This window comes from Moschus berezovskii, chromosome 6 (assembly GCF_049115385.1).
Source record: "Moschus berezovskii isolate FMDL1 chromosome 6, NW_MosBer_1.0, whole genome shotgun sequence".
Classification (NCBI taxonomy): Eukaryota; Metazoa; Chordata; class Mammalia; order Artiodactyla; family Moschidae; genus Moschus; species Moschus berezovskii.
Window position 1 is genome coordinate 115,608,472 of NC_142465.1, and position 16,232 is coordinate 115,624,703.

The 16,232-nt window shown below is 41.4% G+C and overlaps 1 protein-coding gene across 3 annotated transcripts in view; it reads right to left on the reverse strand.

The window, feature by feature from the left end:
* MRTFA (myocardin related transcription factor A) overlaps positions 1–16,232 on the reverse strand; it is a 179,978-nt gene that overhangs the window by 59,782 nt on the left and 103,964 nt on the right. The window contains exon 1 of one of the 3 annotated variants that reach the window (XM_055396439.2): positions 2,459–2,853. The exons of the other annotated variants lie outside the window; for them this stretch is intronic. Coding sequence (XP_055252414.1) covers positions 2,459–2,666 — 208 coding nt within the window. The 5' untranslated portion in view covers positions 2,667–2,853. Of the gene's footprint in view, positions 1–2,458; positions 2,854–16,232 lie in introns of those variants that run through there. 3 annotated transcript variants of the gene reach the window in all.

Consider the following 16,232-nt stretch of genomic DNA (forward strand, 5'->3'; position numbering starts at 1 on the left):
ACACTACAGTTTAGCTGGAGCATTAAGTCTGTTAAAAGGAGTGGTAGAAGGTAGCTAGAAAGCAGGCTAAGGTCAGAATGTGAAGGGTCTGCTGCTGCTGCTGCTAAGTTGCTTCAGTCGTGTCCAACTCTGTACGACCCCATAGAAGGCAGCCCACCAGGCTCCCCCGTCCCTGGGATTCTCCAGGCAAGAACAATGGAGTGGGTTGCCAGAACTGTGCTATTCCATATGGTAGCTACTTGCCACATATGCTATTTAAAATTAAATACAATTAAAAATTCATTTTCTGAGTCACTCCAACCACATTTCAAGTCTCCAGAAGTACGTGTGTCTAGTGGTTACAACAGCAGACAGAACAGCAGCACTGCAGCAGAAGGTTGTATTGAAACACAAAACACCAATCTTTCAGGACTGATCAATCCTTCCAGCTCACTGCTCCCCCAAAACGCGGATCTGATCCGTGCCAACGTCTGTTAATAAAGACAACCACAGGTCCTAAATGCCATAAAAAGTAAATAAAAAAGGTTGGTCTCTATCCTTCTGGACATTTCCAACTGTCAGCTAAAGCAGTGAGAAAAGTGTTACACTTTTAAAAGTTTTTAAACTTTTAAACTGTAACAGTTTAAAACTTTTAAACTTCTGAAGTTTTAAAAATGTTACACTTTTAAAAGTCATGGCCTCCTATAAACAAATTATCTCTAAAAACATGTGCCAGCTTTTAGAATCTACTTTTTTATTAGGAAAAAGAAAAGACAAGAAACTATGAAAGAAGAAAAAATATTATTGAAGATTTATCGATAATAATAAAGCACAAGAGTAGGAAGTTATTTCCACTGAGTTTCTCTGAGTACTTAAAGAAAGAACTATCTTTACTCTTCAGACACCTGCTTCACCTCACAAGAAGTAACATCAAGCATCTTTTCTATCTAATGCACAGCCTTTTTCTTTTCTGCAGTTTACAAAATGATAATATTAAAAAAAAAACAATGTTTATATATTTGTAGAAAGTAAAATGTGAGTCTACTCGAGATCAGAAAGACATACAGAATTCTAAATACAAGGTTCTAAACGTGGTTTAACGCCAGAAAAACATATAGTCAATTGCTTAGGACAGTTGTCTAAAACTACCATTCTGACCCTACTTATGAAAAGAACTCTGTATTTCTATTTCCTATATACTCCTGCATTTAAAGATGTTCTTAATGATCAGACTGGGAATCTAAAACGCCACAGTACCCTGGAATATAAAAAGTCAACACAGCAGCACAAAGCCTTGAGTCCTGAGTCATATTGTCTTTGCCTCTCAGTCTTCCCTCTAATGTTGCCATTAGTCCAGAACACATTTAGATATTCAAAGAAAAATCAACTGCCTCTCAACCAGTTTTTTAAAGTATTCTCTTTGCAAACCGGGCACCAATAAACACTCACGTCCTCTTCAATGAACTTGTTCACTGTGATGCCACATGCTCATTCATCCTGTCAAATGTCAGTAAAGTCCCAAAGAAATCTCAAAAATTCAAAAGTTATATCCAAGTTTTTAAAGAAGGAGAATTTATGTGACCAATACTAGAGGTTGTATTTAAATTCTGATAATGGATAATAGAAGATTTCCAAGCTAGGAGAGGGTAAATGTTAATAATTCTTTTCCATCCACATATGATAGAATTTGGATCAAGTCTGTATCCTCCTTTTTTCTATAACCCAGAAACCCTCTGAAAGATTTTTTTTCAACAATTTCAGTATTTTTTTTTCCCCAGAACTCTAAGAGATGGTCTCAAGGAAAACTCCTTATGGGTGTTCCCTTATAAATAGTTTCCTGCTATCTTCCATAGACTTGAATATGATTCTAATTCTGCAATTACTAAAAAGACTGTAAGGCTAGTTCAAACTGTTCACCCTAACCAAAACTAACATGCAATATAAATAAAAACCTTTCAAGTGTTATTTTATTTTAAATTATGGTGTCTTCGTGTTACAAGCTCTTAGAGGATATCTATCTGCTTTCAGTACTTAACAGAAGAAACTGAAGTCATCATCAACAGCTCCTATTGATTAGTATAGTACTCATGGCCAGTGTATGTTTTACTAATAAAAACATTGTGTTTGATCTACATACATGGGAAGAATCCCACCTTACTAAAGAAAAGACTTTTCTTTCTTCTTCCATTATCTCAATTTGATACATGAGCTCAGCACAGGTGGAAGGAATGGAGTAATTAAGTGAAACATCCTAAACACTGTCCTATCAGGTCATGAAGTACACCCTACAGGTCCCTGCTCAGTTATCTATCTGCTAAGTGCTCAATAAGCTTCAATAAAAACCATCCAAAGAATAAACCATCCAAAGTCAAAGCATGCATGGCTATAGAGAAACAGGGAGGGGATAAAAAAAGACAGCGGTAAACAGAGGAGAAGACAAAAAAATACATGCAAAGCCCCAAGGGACAAATATGCCAACCTTCCCGTAAACTGTGGTAAGAGGCGAGGCACATGGCTGAGCGGCTGTCCCTCCCCGGCTTCAGGACAATCCATGGGAGTGGCAGGATCCTGCAGGTGGGCTGACAAATCCTGGCCCTCTCCTCCAGCACGCTGGGGGAGAGGTGAGACTCCAAAGGCCAGTGTTGCAACAAACTCATCCTCCTGCCCTCACTCTTTAAAGAGGCCATTTATTATGTGCAGTAGATCTGATTAGCATGGCTCTTTTAGTTAAAGTGGGTACTTCATTTCTGCAGCCCTCAGGGCTGCAAGAACGGCCTGATCCCAAGTTTACTTAGGGAGTGTGGCATTAAAGGCAGTGACAGCCGAAGGTCAGAATCAGTAAGTCTCCTGGAAAACATTTCTTCCTGTCAGCACTGGGCCTCGACACAGACACCTCCCTCCTCTGCCCAAATGCCAAAAAGCAGCACTGGGATGATTTCGACGTGGAGAGCTGGAAGACAGGAGGGTTCCCTGAGAGAAAATGCTCGTAGCAACCAACCAACCTCATTCACCCAAAATAGTAAACAGTTGGTTTCTCTGCTCAGAACCAAAAGGCTTCTGCCAGACAAGCAGCATCACATGACCGAGTTCTCTCCTCTCTCCTCCGCCTCCCTCCTTTCTTGTGCAAAGTCTGCACCAAAGTGGAACAAGGAGCTATAATACTATTTTATTTCACTTGACATTTGCTTTTAAAATGTTTATAGATGAAAGATATCAAATTGGGAGGAGGGGAAGATACTAAGAGAAAAACTCAGAAAGGATTTACTTTGAAATAACCCGTATCACAACACTAAGAAGGGAACCACAAACAGTGGTTAGCTAGTAAAGGTGCCCAATGAATGAACCAATGAGTGAAGAGACACATTTCTTAGCAAAGTATTTAGCTGATAAAATCTCCAAAAAAAGATACAGCTCGAGACATACTTGACTTGCTCATTTAGAAAGAAAATAAAGGCTCTTAAGAAGACTCTTGGGAGTCCCTTATACTGCAAGGAGATCCAACCAGTCCATTCTAAAGGAGATCAATCCTGGATGTTCATTGGAGGGACTGATGCTAAAGCTGAAACTGCAATACTTTGGCCACCTCATGCGACGAGTTGACTCACTGGAAAAGACTCTGATGCTGGGAAAGGTTGGGGGCGGGAGGAGAAGGGGACGACGGAGAATGAGATGGCTGGATGGCATCACCGACTCTGTGGACATGAGTTTGAGTGTACTCCGGGAGTTGGTGATGGACAGGGAGGCCTGGCGTGCTGTGATTCATGGGGTCGCTAAGAGTCGGACACGACTGAGCGACTGAACTGAACTGAACTGAAGAAGCTGACTGATGTCAGAGACAGTACACTGCGACAACAGTGGCAGCCCCGAATCTGAGATCCACAGGCAAGATCCACACTCTTAGCTTGCCAGCCTCAATGTCTCTCACCATTTGATTTTACTCCTTAGATGTCACAGTCCCATCATCCAAGTCACTGAGGAGGCAACTGGGGCGACTATACTAACTGAGTGAGCTGAAAAACCGACCCAGCTCATTAAGGCAACAGCTGCCACCATGATACTCCCTGGCATTTCCACCTGAAGCAGGTGGTGGTGAAAGGCCAGGGCACACTGGTGCCCAATGTGGCACCATATTCCTCTCCTCACAAGGTTCATAAGCACTTGAAAGCTGTGCAAGGCATACAGGGTAGAGACACAGAAGCAAAAACCTCCATGCAGAGCAATTTGTTCTAACAGGAAAACAGGTGAAGTCTAAGAATCATTTAATAATCAACTGCATCACCATCACATACATAGCCTCCACTCCAGGGACCAACTGGAGGGCTCTGAGTGGACTCACTCACTCATCCTCGTCCACCCCCTTGCATGGCAGGATGATCAATAAACATTTGTAAAATGGAAAGGAAAGAGAATGGGAAATGAAAAAGAAAAAATATCAGAAATCCTTAATTTAAGCAACATCTTTTCCCAACAAGACTATGCGAAGAGAATTATTTGGCTAATGAAAAAGTGAAAGTGTTAAGTTGCTCAATTGTGTCTGACTCTTTGCAACCCCGTGGACTGTAGCCCGCATCAGAATACAAATACTACTGATGAAATAATCTGCTGGCGAGGCTGGGGAGCAACTGGGACTTTCAGACACTGGGTAGAATGCAAAATGATAATGCCACTTTGGAAAGTTAAACTTATACAACCCAGTTATCTCATTCCTGAGTATTTAAACAAAGGGAAATGAAAACACAGGACCACGTAAAGAGCTGTACGTGAATATTCAGAGCAGTGGCTACACGTTAAACGACCACACATTTCTATGTAATTCAAGAAAACGCAAAACCATGAGGGCAGAAACAAGATCAGTGGTTGCCAGAAGCTGGGAGGACAAAGAGGCACAACAGAACTTCTTGATGGAAATAGTCTATCTCTTGGTTGTGGCTGTTGCTTGCCTTTTACCAAGATGTACTACACTGCACTCCTAGAAAGGATGACCGTTACTGTATATACACTGATGTCAATTAAAAAAAAAAGCAGATTATGAAATAATGTGCACAGAGGCAGAATGGAATCATAGTTAAGAATATAAGCTCTAGAGCTAGACTGCTTGGGTTTAAATCTTGGCTCTCTCTACCACTTACCAGCTGTATGACCTGGAGATAACATCTATATACCTTCATTTCCTCATCTGGAAAATGGGGATAACAGTATTCATCCCTTAGGGGTGCCATCATAAATGATGAAATACCTACAAAGCACTTATGACTATTTTTTAAACATGAGGTTCAGTAAACGCAAGCTGCTGTCATCACACAGTTATAGAACACACAGATAAACATGTCTGGATGGTGGTGGGAATGGGATGTTTTTCTTTTCTTCTTTTCCCTTTTGTTTATCTGTATCTTCTAAATTTCCTACATACATTAAACAACTCCTGCCTTTATAATAAGCAAAAAAATCCGTTTTAAAAAAAAAAATAATGAAAGAAAGGACACTGGGCTAGAACTGGGGAGCTCAGTTTTCCAGCTGTGCAGCTAATTATTAATTACTTAGTTGCAGGACTGCAGGGCGTCATCCTCATCTCTAAATGGGAGGGGCTAGAGTTGACCGGAGAAGGCAATGGCAAGCCACTCCAGTACTATTGCCTAGAAAATCCCATGGATGGAGGAGCCTGGTGGGCTGCAGTCCGTGGGGTCGCTAAGGGTCGGACACGACTGAGCGACTTCACTTTCACTTTTCACTTTCCACTTTCACACATTAGAGAAGGAAATGGCAACCCACTCCAGTGTTCTTGCCTGGAGAACCCCAGGGACGGGGGAGTCTGGTGGGCTTCCGTCTATGGGGTCACACAGAGTCGGACACGACTGAAGTGACTTAGCAGCAGCAGCAGCAGAGTTGACAGGCTCCATTTCTAAAATGGAATGGTTCTATAAGATGTATGGTAGAACTCTGCAAGCTGCACCGTTTATTTACTTTTCATTCCGTATTCACTGTCTGCCTACCATGAACCAGGTGCCATGACACAGACATAAAAACATTCTATTCACTCCCCTCATGGAGCTTACAACACAGGCTGTTCAAAGAAACAGACAGACATGTACCCAATTATACAATCATCAGCATGACAAGTGCTCTGACAGGAACATAAAGAGGGGAACTAATTAGGTTGGAAGGAGTCAGAGAAGACACGCAAGCCAAGACCTGAATGTTTTCTTTTTTTAAAGTCAAACCAAAAAGATGGGGAAATGAATTGCAATCAAAGGGAGAGGAATGTACAAAAGCCAAGGTGTGACAATAATTTCTTAGGCAATGGAGGAGAGACAGAAGGAAAGGGCAATCTAACAGCAGTGTGAAATAAAGAGAATCAAAACTAGCAGTGGGGAGGCTGGTTAAGAGGAGGGAAACGAGAGGTCAGGCTGTTGATAATCTCCAGAAATCATATATAACTATAAATGTTTTATTGTTCAAATATCTATATGTGCCATGAATAAACCTGATAAATATTAGTCTAAGATGTATTTTACTATATTTACAAATACAGCATATACTTGAAAAAACTTTACAAAGAAAAATGTCCGTTCACTTCCATCTTCCATGGTTAATTGTACACACTTCTTCTTTCAATAAATATTTAGTGAGTGTGCGTTATGCACATGCTAGGTGCTGGGGAAGAAGGGGAGACACAGAGAGTAAGCAAATGAAACCACTAAAACAGGCCAGAGAACCAGACTGCTTTTTCTTCTGTCCGAGATCTACTGAGATTCTCTACCCTCTGAAGCATGATAGCGGCAATGTGACAGGAGGCTGAGAGCTTTGCACTTGGAACCAGACAGATCTCTGTTCAAACTCTGGCTTTTACCGCCTACCACCAGTCTGGCTTTGAGTAAGTCACTGAACGTCTCTGAGCTTTCATCCCTCCCGAAAATGGGGGTTCAGTTCAGTCGCTCAGTCGTGTCCGACTCTTTGAGACTCCATGAATCACAGCACGCCAGGCCTCCCTGTCCATCACCAACTCCCGGAGTTCACTCAAACTCATGTCCATCGAGTTGGTGATGCCATCCAGCCATCTCATTCTCTGTCGTCCCCTTCTCCTCCCGCCCCCAATCCTTCTCAGCATCAGAGTCTTTTCCAGTGAGTCAACTCGTCGCATGAGGTGGCCAAAGTATTGGAGTTTCAGCTTTAGCATCAGTCCTTCCAATGAATACCCAGGACTGATCTCCTTTAGGATGGACTGGTGGGATCTCCTCGCAGTCCAAGGGACTCTCAAGAGTCTTCTCCAGCACCACAGTTCAAAAGCATCAATTCTTCAGCGATCAGCTTTCTTCACAGTCCAACTCTCACATCCATACATGACCACTGGAAAAACCATAGCCTTGACTAGACAAAGCTTGGTTGGCAAAGTAATGTCTCTGCTTTTTAATATACTATCTAGGTGGGTCATAACTTCCCTTCCAAGGAGTAAGCGTCTTTTAATTTCATGGCTGCAATCAGCATCCGCAGTGATTTTGGAGCCCCAAAAAATAAAGTCTGACACTGTTTCCACTGTTTCCCCATCTATTTCCCATGAAGTGATGGGACCAGATGCCATGATCTTTGTTTTCTGAATGTTGAGCTTCAAGCCAAACTTTTCACTCTCCTCTTTCACTTTCATCAACATCACCAAATTCATATGGTTTTAGGGTGAATTCAGTGAGACAATCAATCAACAATCAGTATGCCACTGGTACAGAAAATGTTCAGTAAATGGTTCTTTTCACTGTTGTTTAACTTCAGCCTTCCATTTTTAGGGCAGCCCATGATCTCCCATTAAACAGACAAAATTACTCTGACCAGAAAATAGGGAGAACAAGGTATAAAAAGGATCTGTTTAACATTACTAAATTCACATTTTAGTGAATTCACAACTGTTTTCTTATAAAGATGTTGTGCTTGGAACTGACATTCCTTTAGGATTTCTCAAACTGTTAATATCTGCCTACATTACATGACCTAGTAAATTAAATAAAAGCTATCACCCAAAAAAGGGAGCCAGTCACAATCTCCCCTGGGATTCCTTCGTTTGGACTCTGACTAACACTGAGTCATGCGAAGACGAGAGACAACGAAGAGCATGGATAAGCAGTTGGCACACCACTGGAGAGCAGGCTGACCGGGTCCCGCAAGCACCACTTTCTGAAACAGAAAGGCCAAGACAGAAGAGTTTTCTAACTGGATGTGCCTTTGAGCAATAACGCCTTGAGGAGAAAGAGGCACACCGATTAACATGCTCCTCAAGGAAAAAAATAAGAGGCTGCAACCTTCCTACAATCACATACTCAAAAATGTTTTAACCATCTTTTTAAAATGTTTAGTTTTTACAAATGACTTTGTACAACACAAAAAGAAACTGTCTTCCCTGGGACCCCAGACTGTAAAGGACAAAAGGATTTTACTTAAACCTTCCTCCTTAAATTTCCCTCTGAAGTGAAACCAGGCAGTGATACTTCAGCCCAAACAGAAGAATTTCAAGTACAGTTTACATTTTTTTTTTTAACTGAAGGAAAAGTCTACATTTATAAACAGAAAGAGTACCACACTTTTATGCCTCTTCCTCTCTTTAGTGGTTTACCGTCGTCTTTACACAGACAGTCCTCTGGAGGTAACTGTCATCCTTCCAAGAAACCCCAGGATCTTTCTGCCCACCTCATGCTACAGAGGACACCCTTTCTGCAGCTCATTTCCTCCAGTCTCCCTCCTGTCATTAGTGCACAGGGAAGCCAGCAGCTAGAGAAGCTTCTGAACCGCTGACATCCCCGCCGTGCTCCGTTCCACTTCAAGGTCTCCAGGTTGCACTGCATATCAGCAAGAAACCACAAAGCCTAAAGAAACCACAAAGGCAGGTTCTTCCCTTTAGGTAGTGGGTGCTGAGCCAATGAGGCAAGGAATCCAGGAGTCTGTGCTAGCCTACCGTGCGCCACCATCTGCTCCTCCTCAGCAGCCCAGACGCCACCAGCCAAACAAGCTGCCCACATTATAAACTGGCGACCAAGTAATCAGTGCACAGTTCTAGGGAAAAAACTATTAGCCAATGTCAAACTACATTTCTGCTGGCTCTTTCTCATTACTTCATTGTCTTTGATTCTTACCATGTCTTTGATTCTCCATATTTTTTAAAGTCAAAAGCTGCTAGAACTCCTCCAGCACAAAGTTATCTCCTGTCACTTTTCTCCACTGAAGCAAGAGTATACTGCATGTTAATTCTTCTGCAAATCCAGACATTTTCCCTGGAATTCAGTGTGCTCAGTGGCCACACACTCACCAGGATTACATGTTTTCTGTCACAGACATCAATTCTCTAGTCCCTATAGACACACACGAGATCCAATCTGAGGACAGTACACACAGGGCAGCCACTGAACTACATGGTGTCTGTAATTTGCTAGCTGGAAGAAGCTTTAGCCCTTTAAGATACTGAGTTTATTTTATTACTATTATTATTTTTGCCATCCCCTGTAACATGAAGGATCTTAGTCCCCTGACTAGAAATCAAATTCATGCCCCCTGCACTGTGAGCTCAGAGTCTAAACCAGTGGATCACCAGGAAGAACCCTAAGATAGTGACTTTACTGAACTCCTTATACTCAGTCAATTCCAATTTGGAATGCTTCATAATTTTAAAAACTAGAGTCCATCAAACATCTTAACCTGAGACTGATATTATTCAATAACCAAAAAAAATTTATCAAGACTGTACTGCAAAGAAAGTATCAACACTTTCTAGGATATTTAAAAAGAAATAAAATAAGGTTGCAGAGACCCACAGAAAAGATTCAGTTAAATTTAGATAAGAACAATTTAAAAAGTGATGGAATTCCAGTTGAGCTATTTCAAATCCTAAAAGATGATGCTGAGAAAGTGCTGCACTCAATATGCCAGCAAATTTGGAAAACTCAGCCATGGCCACAGGACTGGAAAAGGTCAGTTTTCATTTCAATCCCAAAGAAAGGCAATGCCAAAGAATGCTCAAACTACTGCACAATTGCACTCATCTCACATGCTAGCAAAGTAACATTCAAAATTCTCCAAGCCAGGCTTCAACAGTACCTGAACCAAGAACTTCCAGATGCTCAAGCTGAATTTAGAAAAGGCAGAGGAACCAGAGATCAAATTGCCAATATCTTTTTGGATCACAGAAAAAGCAAGCAATTCCAGAAAAACATCTATTTCTGCTTTATTGATTACACCAAAGCCTTTGATTATGTGGATCACAACAAACTGTGGAAAATTCTTAAAGAGATGGGAAAACCAGACCACCTTACCTGCCTCCTGAGAAATCTGTATGCAGGTCAAGAAGCAACCGTTAGAACCGGACATGGAACAACAGACTGGTTCCAAATTGGGAAAAGAGTACGTCAAGGTTGTATATTGCCATCCTGTTTATTTAACTTATATGCAGAGTACATCATGCAAAATGCCAGGCTGGATGAAGCACAAGCTGGAATCAAGATTGCCAGGAGAAATATCAATAACCTCAGATATGCAGATGATACCACCCTTATGGCACAAAGTGAAGAGGAACTGAAGAGCCTCTTGATGAAAGTGAGAGGAGAGTGAAAAGCTGGCTGTTGAGTTTTAACTCAACATTCAAAAAATGAAGATCAATGGCAAGATCAATGGCAAATAGATGGGGAAACAATGGAAACAGTGACAGATACTATTTTCTTGAGCTCCAAAATCACTGCAGAAGGTGCCTGCAGCATTGAAATTAAAAGACGCTTGCTCCTTGGAAGAAAAGCTATGACCAACCTAGATAGCATATTAAAAAGCAGAGACATTACTTTGCCAACAAAGGTCCATCTAGTCAAGGTTATGGTTTTTCCAGTGGTCATGTATGGATGTGAGTGTTGGACTATAAAGAAAGCTGAGCACAGAGGAATTGATGCTTTTGAACTGTGGTGTTGGAGAAGACTCTTGAGAGTCCCTTGGACTGCAAGGAGATCCAACCAGTCCATCCTAAAGGAAATCAGTCCTGAATATTCATTGGAAGGACTGATGTTGAAGCTGAAACTCCAATACATTGGCCACCTGATGGGAAGAACTGACTCCTTAGAAAAGACCCTGATACTGGGAAAGACTGAAGGCAGGAGGAGAAGGGGACAACAGAGGATGAGATAGTTGGATGGCATCACCGACTCAATGGACATGAGTTTGAGCAAGCTCCAGGAGTTGGTGAGGGACAGGGAAGCCTGGCATGCTGCAGTCCATGGGGTCACAAAGAGTCAGAAACAACTGAGCAACTGAACTAACTAATAAAGAACCTGCCTGCCAATGCAGGAGACAAAAGAGATGCAGGTTCAGTCCCTGGGCCTGGAAGATTCCCTAGAGAAGGAAACGGCAACCCACTCCAGTATTCTTTCCTAGAGAATCCCATGGACAGAAGAGCCTGGTGGGCTACAGTCCATGGGGTTGCAGAGTCAGACATGACTGAAGTGACTTAGCACGTAGATGCATGCAATTAATTTCATAGCTTTAAATGTAAATGGTTAAGAAAGTTCAAAGCTGGATTGGGCCTTCTCTGTACAACTTTATTATTTTAAGAAAACGATATTATATTGTTCTATAATTGAAAATTAATTTTAAAAATTAAAAATTGACCACCACTTGCTTTGTAATTAAAAAAATATTAACCTAGATTCCTCAAATTTCTTAGGTCTCAAATTCTCAGATAATTTCAGGATAAATGTTGCCTCTAGTCAGAAGTCAGGCCAATGTATCAATACACCAGCCTTTTAGAAAACAGTAACTTTCTCCTGTTGTTATCGTTAAAAGAATGTATTTATTAAAGAGTGTTCTTAAATACTTTTAGAAGGGCTTCACTTTTTTGGTTTGCATACATAGGGACATGCGCTTCCCAGGTGGCTCAGTGATAAAGAATCCACCTGCCAATGAAGCAGATTCAGGTTTGACCCCTGGGTTGGAAAGACTCCCTGGAGAAGGAAATGGCAACCCGCTTCTGTATTCTTGCCTGAGAAATCCCATGGACAGAGGAGCCCAGTGAGCTACAGTCCACAGGGTCCCAAAGAGTCAGATTTGACTTAGCAACTAAACAACAACAGAGGAACATACATTATAACATTACTCATACGCATGACTAATTAAGAAATAGGTCTTTTAAAATTAGACTTGAAAAAGGAAATAGTAACTTTTCTGATTAGTAAAACTAGGTGAATGGTAAAGAAAAATTAAAATTAGCTCTAAACCTTACATTTTTATGAAAAGCAACAGAGAACTAAAAATTATTTTCTGAATCCAGATCTTATAATAAACAACATTCCCACAAATTCAAGCAATCAAAATGACACAGAGAGGTAGAGCAAAACAGTCACTTAACTAAGTGAGAACCTAGCAAAAGGTTTGATCAAACAGAATCCTCAATTTAGAATCTCAAGATATGTGATAAGGGACACTCTTAAAAATTATGAAATATTCCAAGTTGAAGTTGACTCTTGAGTATACGATCTAGGAAACTCAGATGTGCCAACTATTCACGTGCCTTATCTTAAAACCCTGGCTCAAAACTTATCTATTGCAAGAAACCTTCCCTGATTATCCTCTGAAAGCTGCGGTCACTCCACCTGTGGTACGTTCTTGATAAGCATAATTATTTCTCTAATTTTGTAGTATAATGACCAAGTCTATATTGAGCTGAATGTTAAACTCGTTGTTGAAAAGGATTAGCATCTTGATTATTTTATTTTGCCATAAAATAAAACAGCACTCTATCCAACAGATACTCAGTTCAGTTCAGTCGCTCAGTCGTGTCCGACTCTTTGCAACCCCATGAACCGCAGCACGCCAGCACTCCATATCCATCACCAACTGCCGGAGTCTACCCAAACCCATGTCCATTGAGTCAGTGATGCCATCCAACCATCTCATCCTACGGCGTCCCCTTCTCCTCCTGCCCTCTATCTTTCCCAGCATCAGAGTCTTTTCAAATGAGTCAGTTCTTTGCATCAGGTGGCCAAAGTATTGGAGTTTCAGCTTCAGCATCAGTCCTTCCAATGAACACCCAGGATTGATCTCCTTGCAGTCCAAGGGACTCTCAGGAGTCTTCTCCAATACCACAGTTCAAAATCATCAATTCTTCGGCGATCAGCTTTCTTTATAGTCCAACTCTCACATCCATACATGACTACTGGAAAAACCATAGCCTTGACCAGACGGATCTTTGTTGGCAAAGTAATGACTCTGCTTTTTAATATGCTATCTAGGTTAGTATTAACTTTCCTTCCAAGGTGTCAGCATCTTTTAATTTCATGGCTTCAATAACCATCTGCAGTGATTTTGGAGTGCAAAAAAATAAAGTCAGCCCCTGTTTTCACTGTTTCCCCATCTATTTGCCATGAATTAATTGGACTGGATGCTATGTTTTTAGTTTTCTGAATGTTGCACTCTAAGCCAACTTTTTCACTTTCCTCTTTCACTTTCATCAAGAGGTTCTTTAGTTCTTCACTTTCTGCCATAACGGTGGTGTCATCTGCATATCTGAGGTTATTGATATTTCTCCTGGCAATCTTGATTCCAGCCTGTGCTTCCTCAGCCCAGTGTTTCTCAAGATGTACTCTGCATATAAGTTAAATAAGCAGGGTGACAAAATACAGCCCTGACGTACTCCTTTTCCTATTTGGAACCAGTCTGTTGTTCCATGTCCAGTTCTAACTATTCCTTCCTGACTTGTATACAGGTTTCTCAAGAGGCAGGTCAGGTGGTCTGGTATTCCCATCTCCTTCAGAATTTTCCAGTTTATTGTGATTCACACAGTCAAAGGCTTTGGCATAGTCAATGAAGCAGAAATAGATGTTTTTCTGGAACTCTCTTGCTTTTCCCATGATCCAGCAGATGTTGGCAATTTGATCTCTGGTTCCTCTGCCTTTTCTAAAACCAGCTTGAACATCTAGAAGTTCACGGTTCACCTACTGCTGAAGCCTGGCTTGGAGAATTTTGAGCATGACTTTACTAGCATGTGAGATGAATGCAATTGTGCGGTAATTTGAGCATTCTTTGGCATTGCCTTTCTTTGGGATTGGAAGGAAAACTGACCTTTTCCAGTCCTGTGACCACTGCCGAGTTTTCCAAATTTGCTGGCATCTTGAGTGTAGCATTTTCACAGCATCATCTTTTACAATCTGAAATAGCTCAACTGGAATTCCAGCACCACCACTAGCTTTGTTCATAGTAATGCTTCCTAAGGCCCACTTGACTTCACATTCCAGGATGTCTGGCTCTAGGTAAGTGTGAGTGATCACACCACTGTGATTATCTGGGTCAAGAAGATCTTTTTTGTACATTTCTTCTGCGTATTCTTGCCATCTCTTCTTAATATCTTCTGCTTCTATTAGGTCCATGCCATTTCTGTCCTTTATTGTGCCCATCTTTGAATGAAATGTTCCCTTGGAATCTCTAATTTTCTTGAAGAGATCTCTAGTCTTTCCCATTCTATTGTTTCCTCTATTTCTTTGCACTGATCACTGAGGAAGGCTTCCTTATCTCTGCTTGCTATTCTTTGGAACTGTGTATTCAAATGGGTATATCTCTCCTTTTCTCTGTCACTTTTTGCTTCTCTTCTTTTCACAGCTATTTATAAGGCCTCCTCAGACAGCCATTTTGCTTTTTTTGCATTTCTTTTTCCTAAGGATAGTCTTGATTCCTATCTCCTGTACAATGTCACGAACCTCCATCCACATTCATCAGGCGCTGTCTATCAAATCTAGTCCCTTAAATCTATTTCTCACTTCCACTGTATAGTCACAAGGGATTTGATTTAGGTCATACCTGAATGGTCTAGTGTTTTCCCCACTTTCTTCAATTTAAGTCTGAATTTGGCAATAAGGAGTTCCTGATCTGAGTCACATTCAGCTCCTGATCTTGTTTTTGCTGACTATAAAGCTTCTCCATACTCAGTAAACATTATCAAATACCCACAGCATCTAACCCACTATCTTTCAACCAGATACTAATTACTGAACCCTTAGCAATGTTGTCAACGCTGCCAGATCCCAGACAAACGCAAGTGGTAAAAGGTCAAACTCAAATTAGCCCCTGATAGTGATAAGGTCTAGACTGTGGTGGTCTGTGTTTATGTCAAAATAAAGTTTAAAAAATTATTCATGAGTCTTATCCAAGCTCTTTCACACTGTATCTAATCAAGAGACTGCATGGTTTTAATAGTTCAGTTCAGTCGCTCAGTCGTGTCCGACTCTTAGCGACCCCATGAACCACAGCACGCCAGGCCTCCCTGTCCATCACCAACTCCCGGAGTTCACTCAAACTCACGTCCATCGAGTCGGTGATGCCATCCAGCCACCTCATTCTCTGTCTTCCCCGTCTCCTCCTACCCCCAATCGCTACCAGCATCAGAGTCTTTTCCAGTGAGTCAACTCGTCTCATAAGGTGACCAAAGTATTGGAGTTTCAGCTTTAGCATAAGTCCTTCCAATGAACACCCAGGATTGATTTCCTCTAGAATGGACTGGTTGGATCTCCTTGCAGTCCAAGGGACTCTCAAGAGTTTTCTCCAGCACCACAGTTCAAAAGCATCAATTCTTCAGCGATCAGCTTTTTTCACAGTCCAACTCTCACATCCATACATGACCACTGGAAAAACCATAGCCTTGACTAGACGGACCTTGGTTGGCAAAGTAATGTCCCTGCTCTTTAATATGCTATCTAGGCTGGTCATAACTTTCCTTCCAAGGAGCAAGCGTCTTTTAATTTCATGGCTGCAATCAGCATCCACAGTGATTTTGGAGCCCAAAAAAATAAAGTCTGACACGGTTTCCACTGTTTCCCCATCTATTTCCCATGAAGTGATGGGACCAGATGCCATGATCTTCGTTTTCTGAATGTTGAGCTTCAAGCCAACCTTTTCACTCTCTTTCACTTTCATCAAGAGGCCTTTGAGTTCCTCTTCACTTTCTGCCATAAGGGTGGTGTCATCTGCATATCTGAGGTTATTGATATTTCTCCCGGCAATCTTGATTCCAGCTTGTGCTTCTTCCAGCCCAGAGTTCCTCATGATGTACTCTGCATATAAGTTAAATAAGCAGGGTGACAATATACAACCTTGACGTACTCCCTTTCCTATTTGGAACCAGTCTGTTGTTCCATGTCCAGTTCTAACTGTTGCTTCCTGACCTGCATACAGGTTTCTCAAGAGGTAGGTCACTGCATGGTTTTAATAGTTAGGAGCTCTTAAGTTGAAGGTACAGCCCTGAGCTCTAGCAC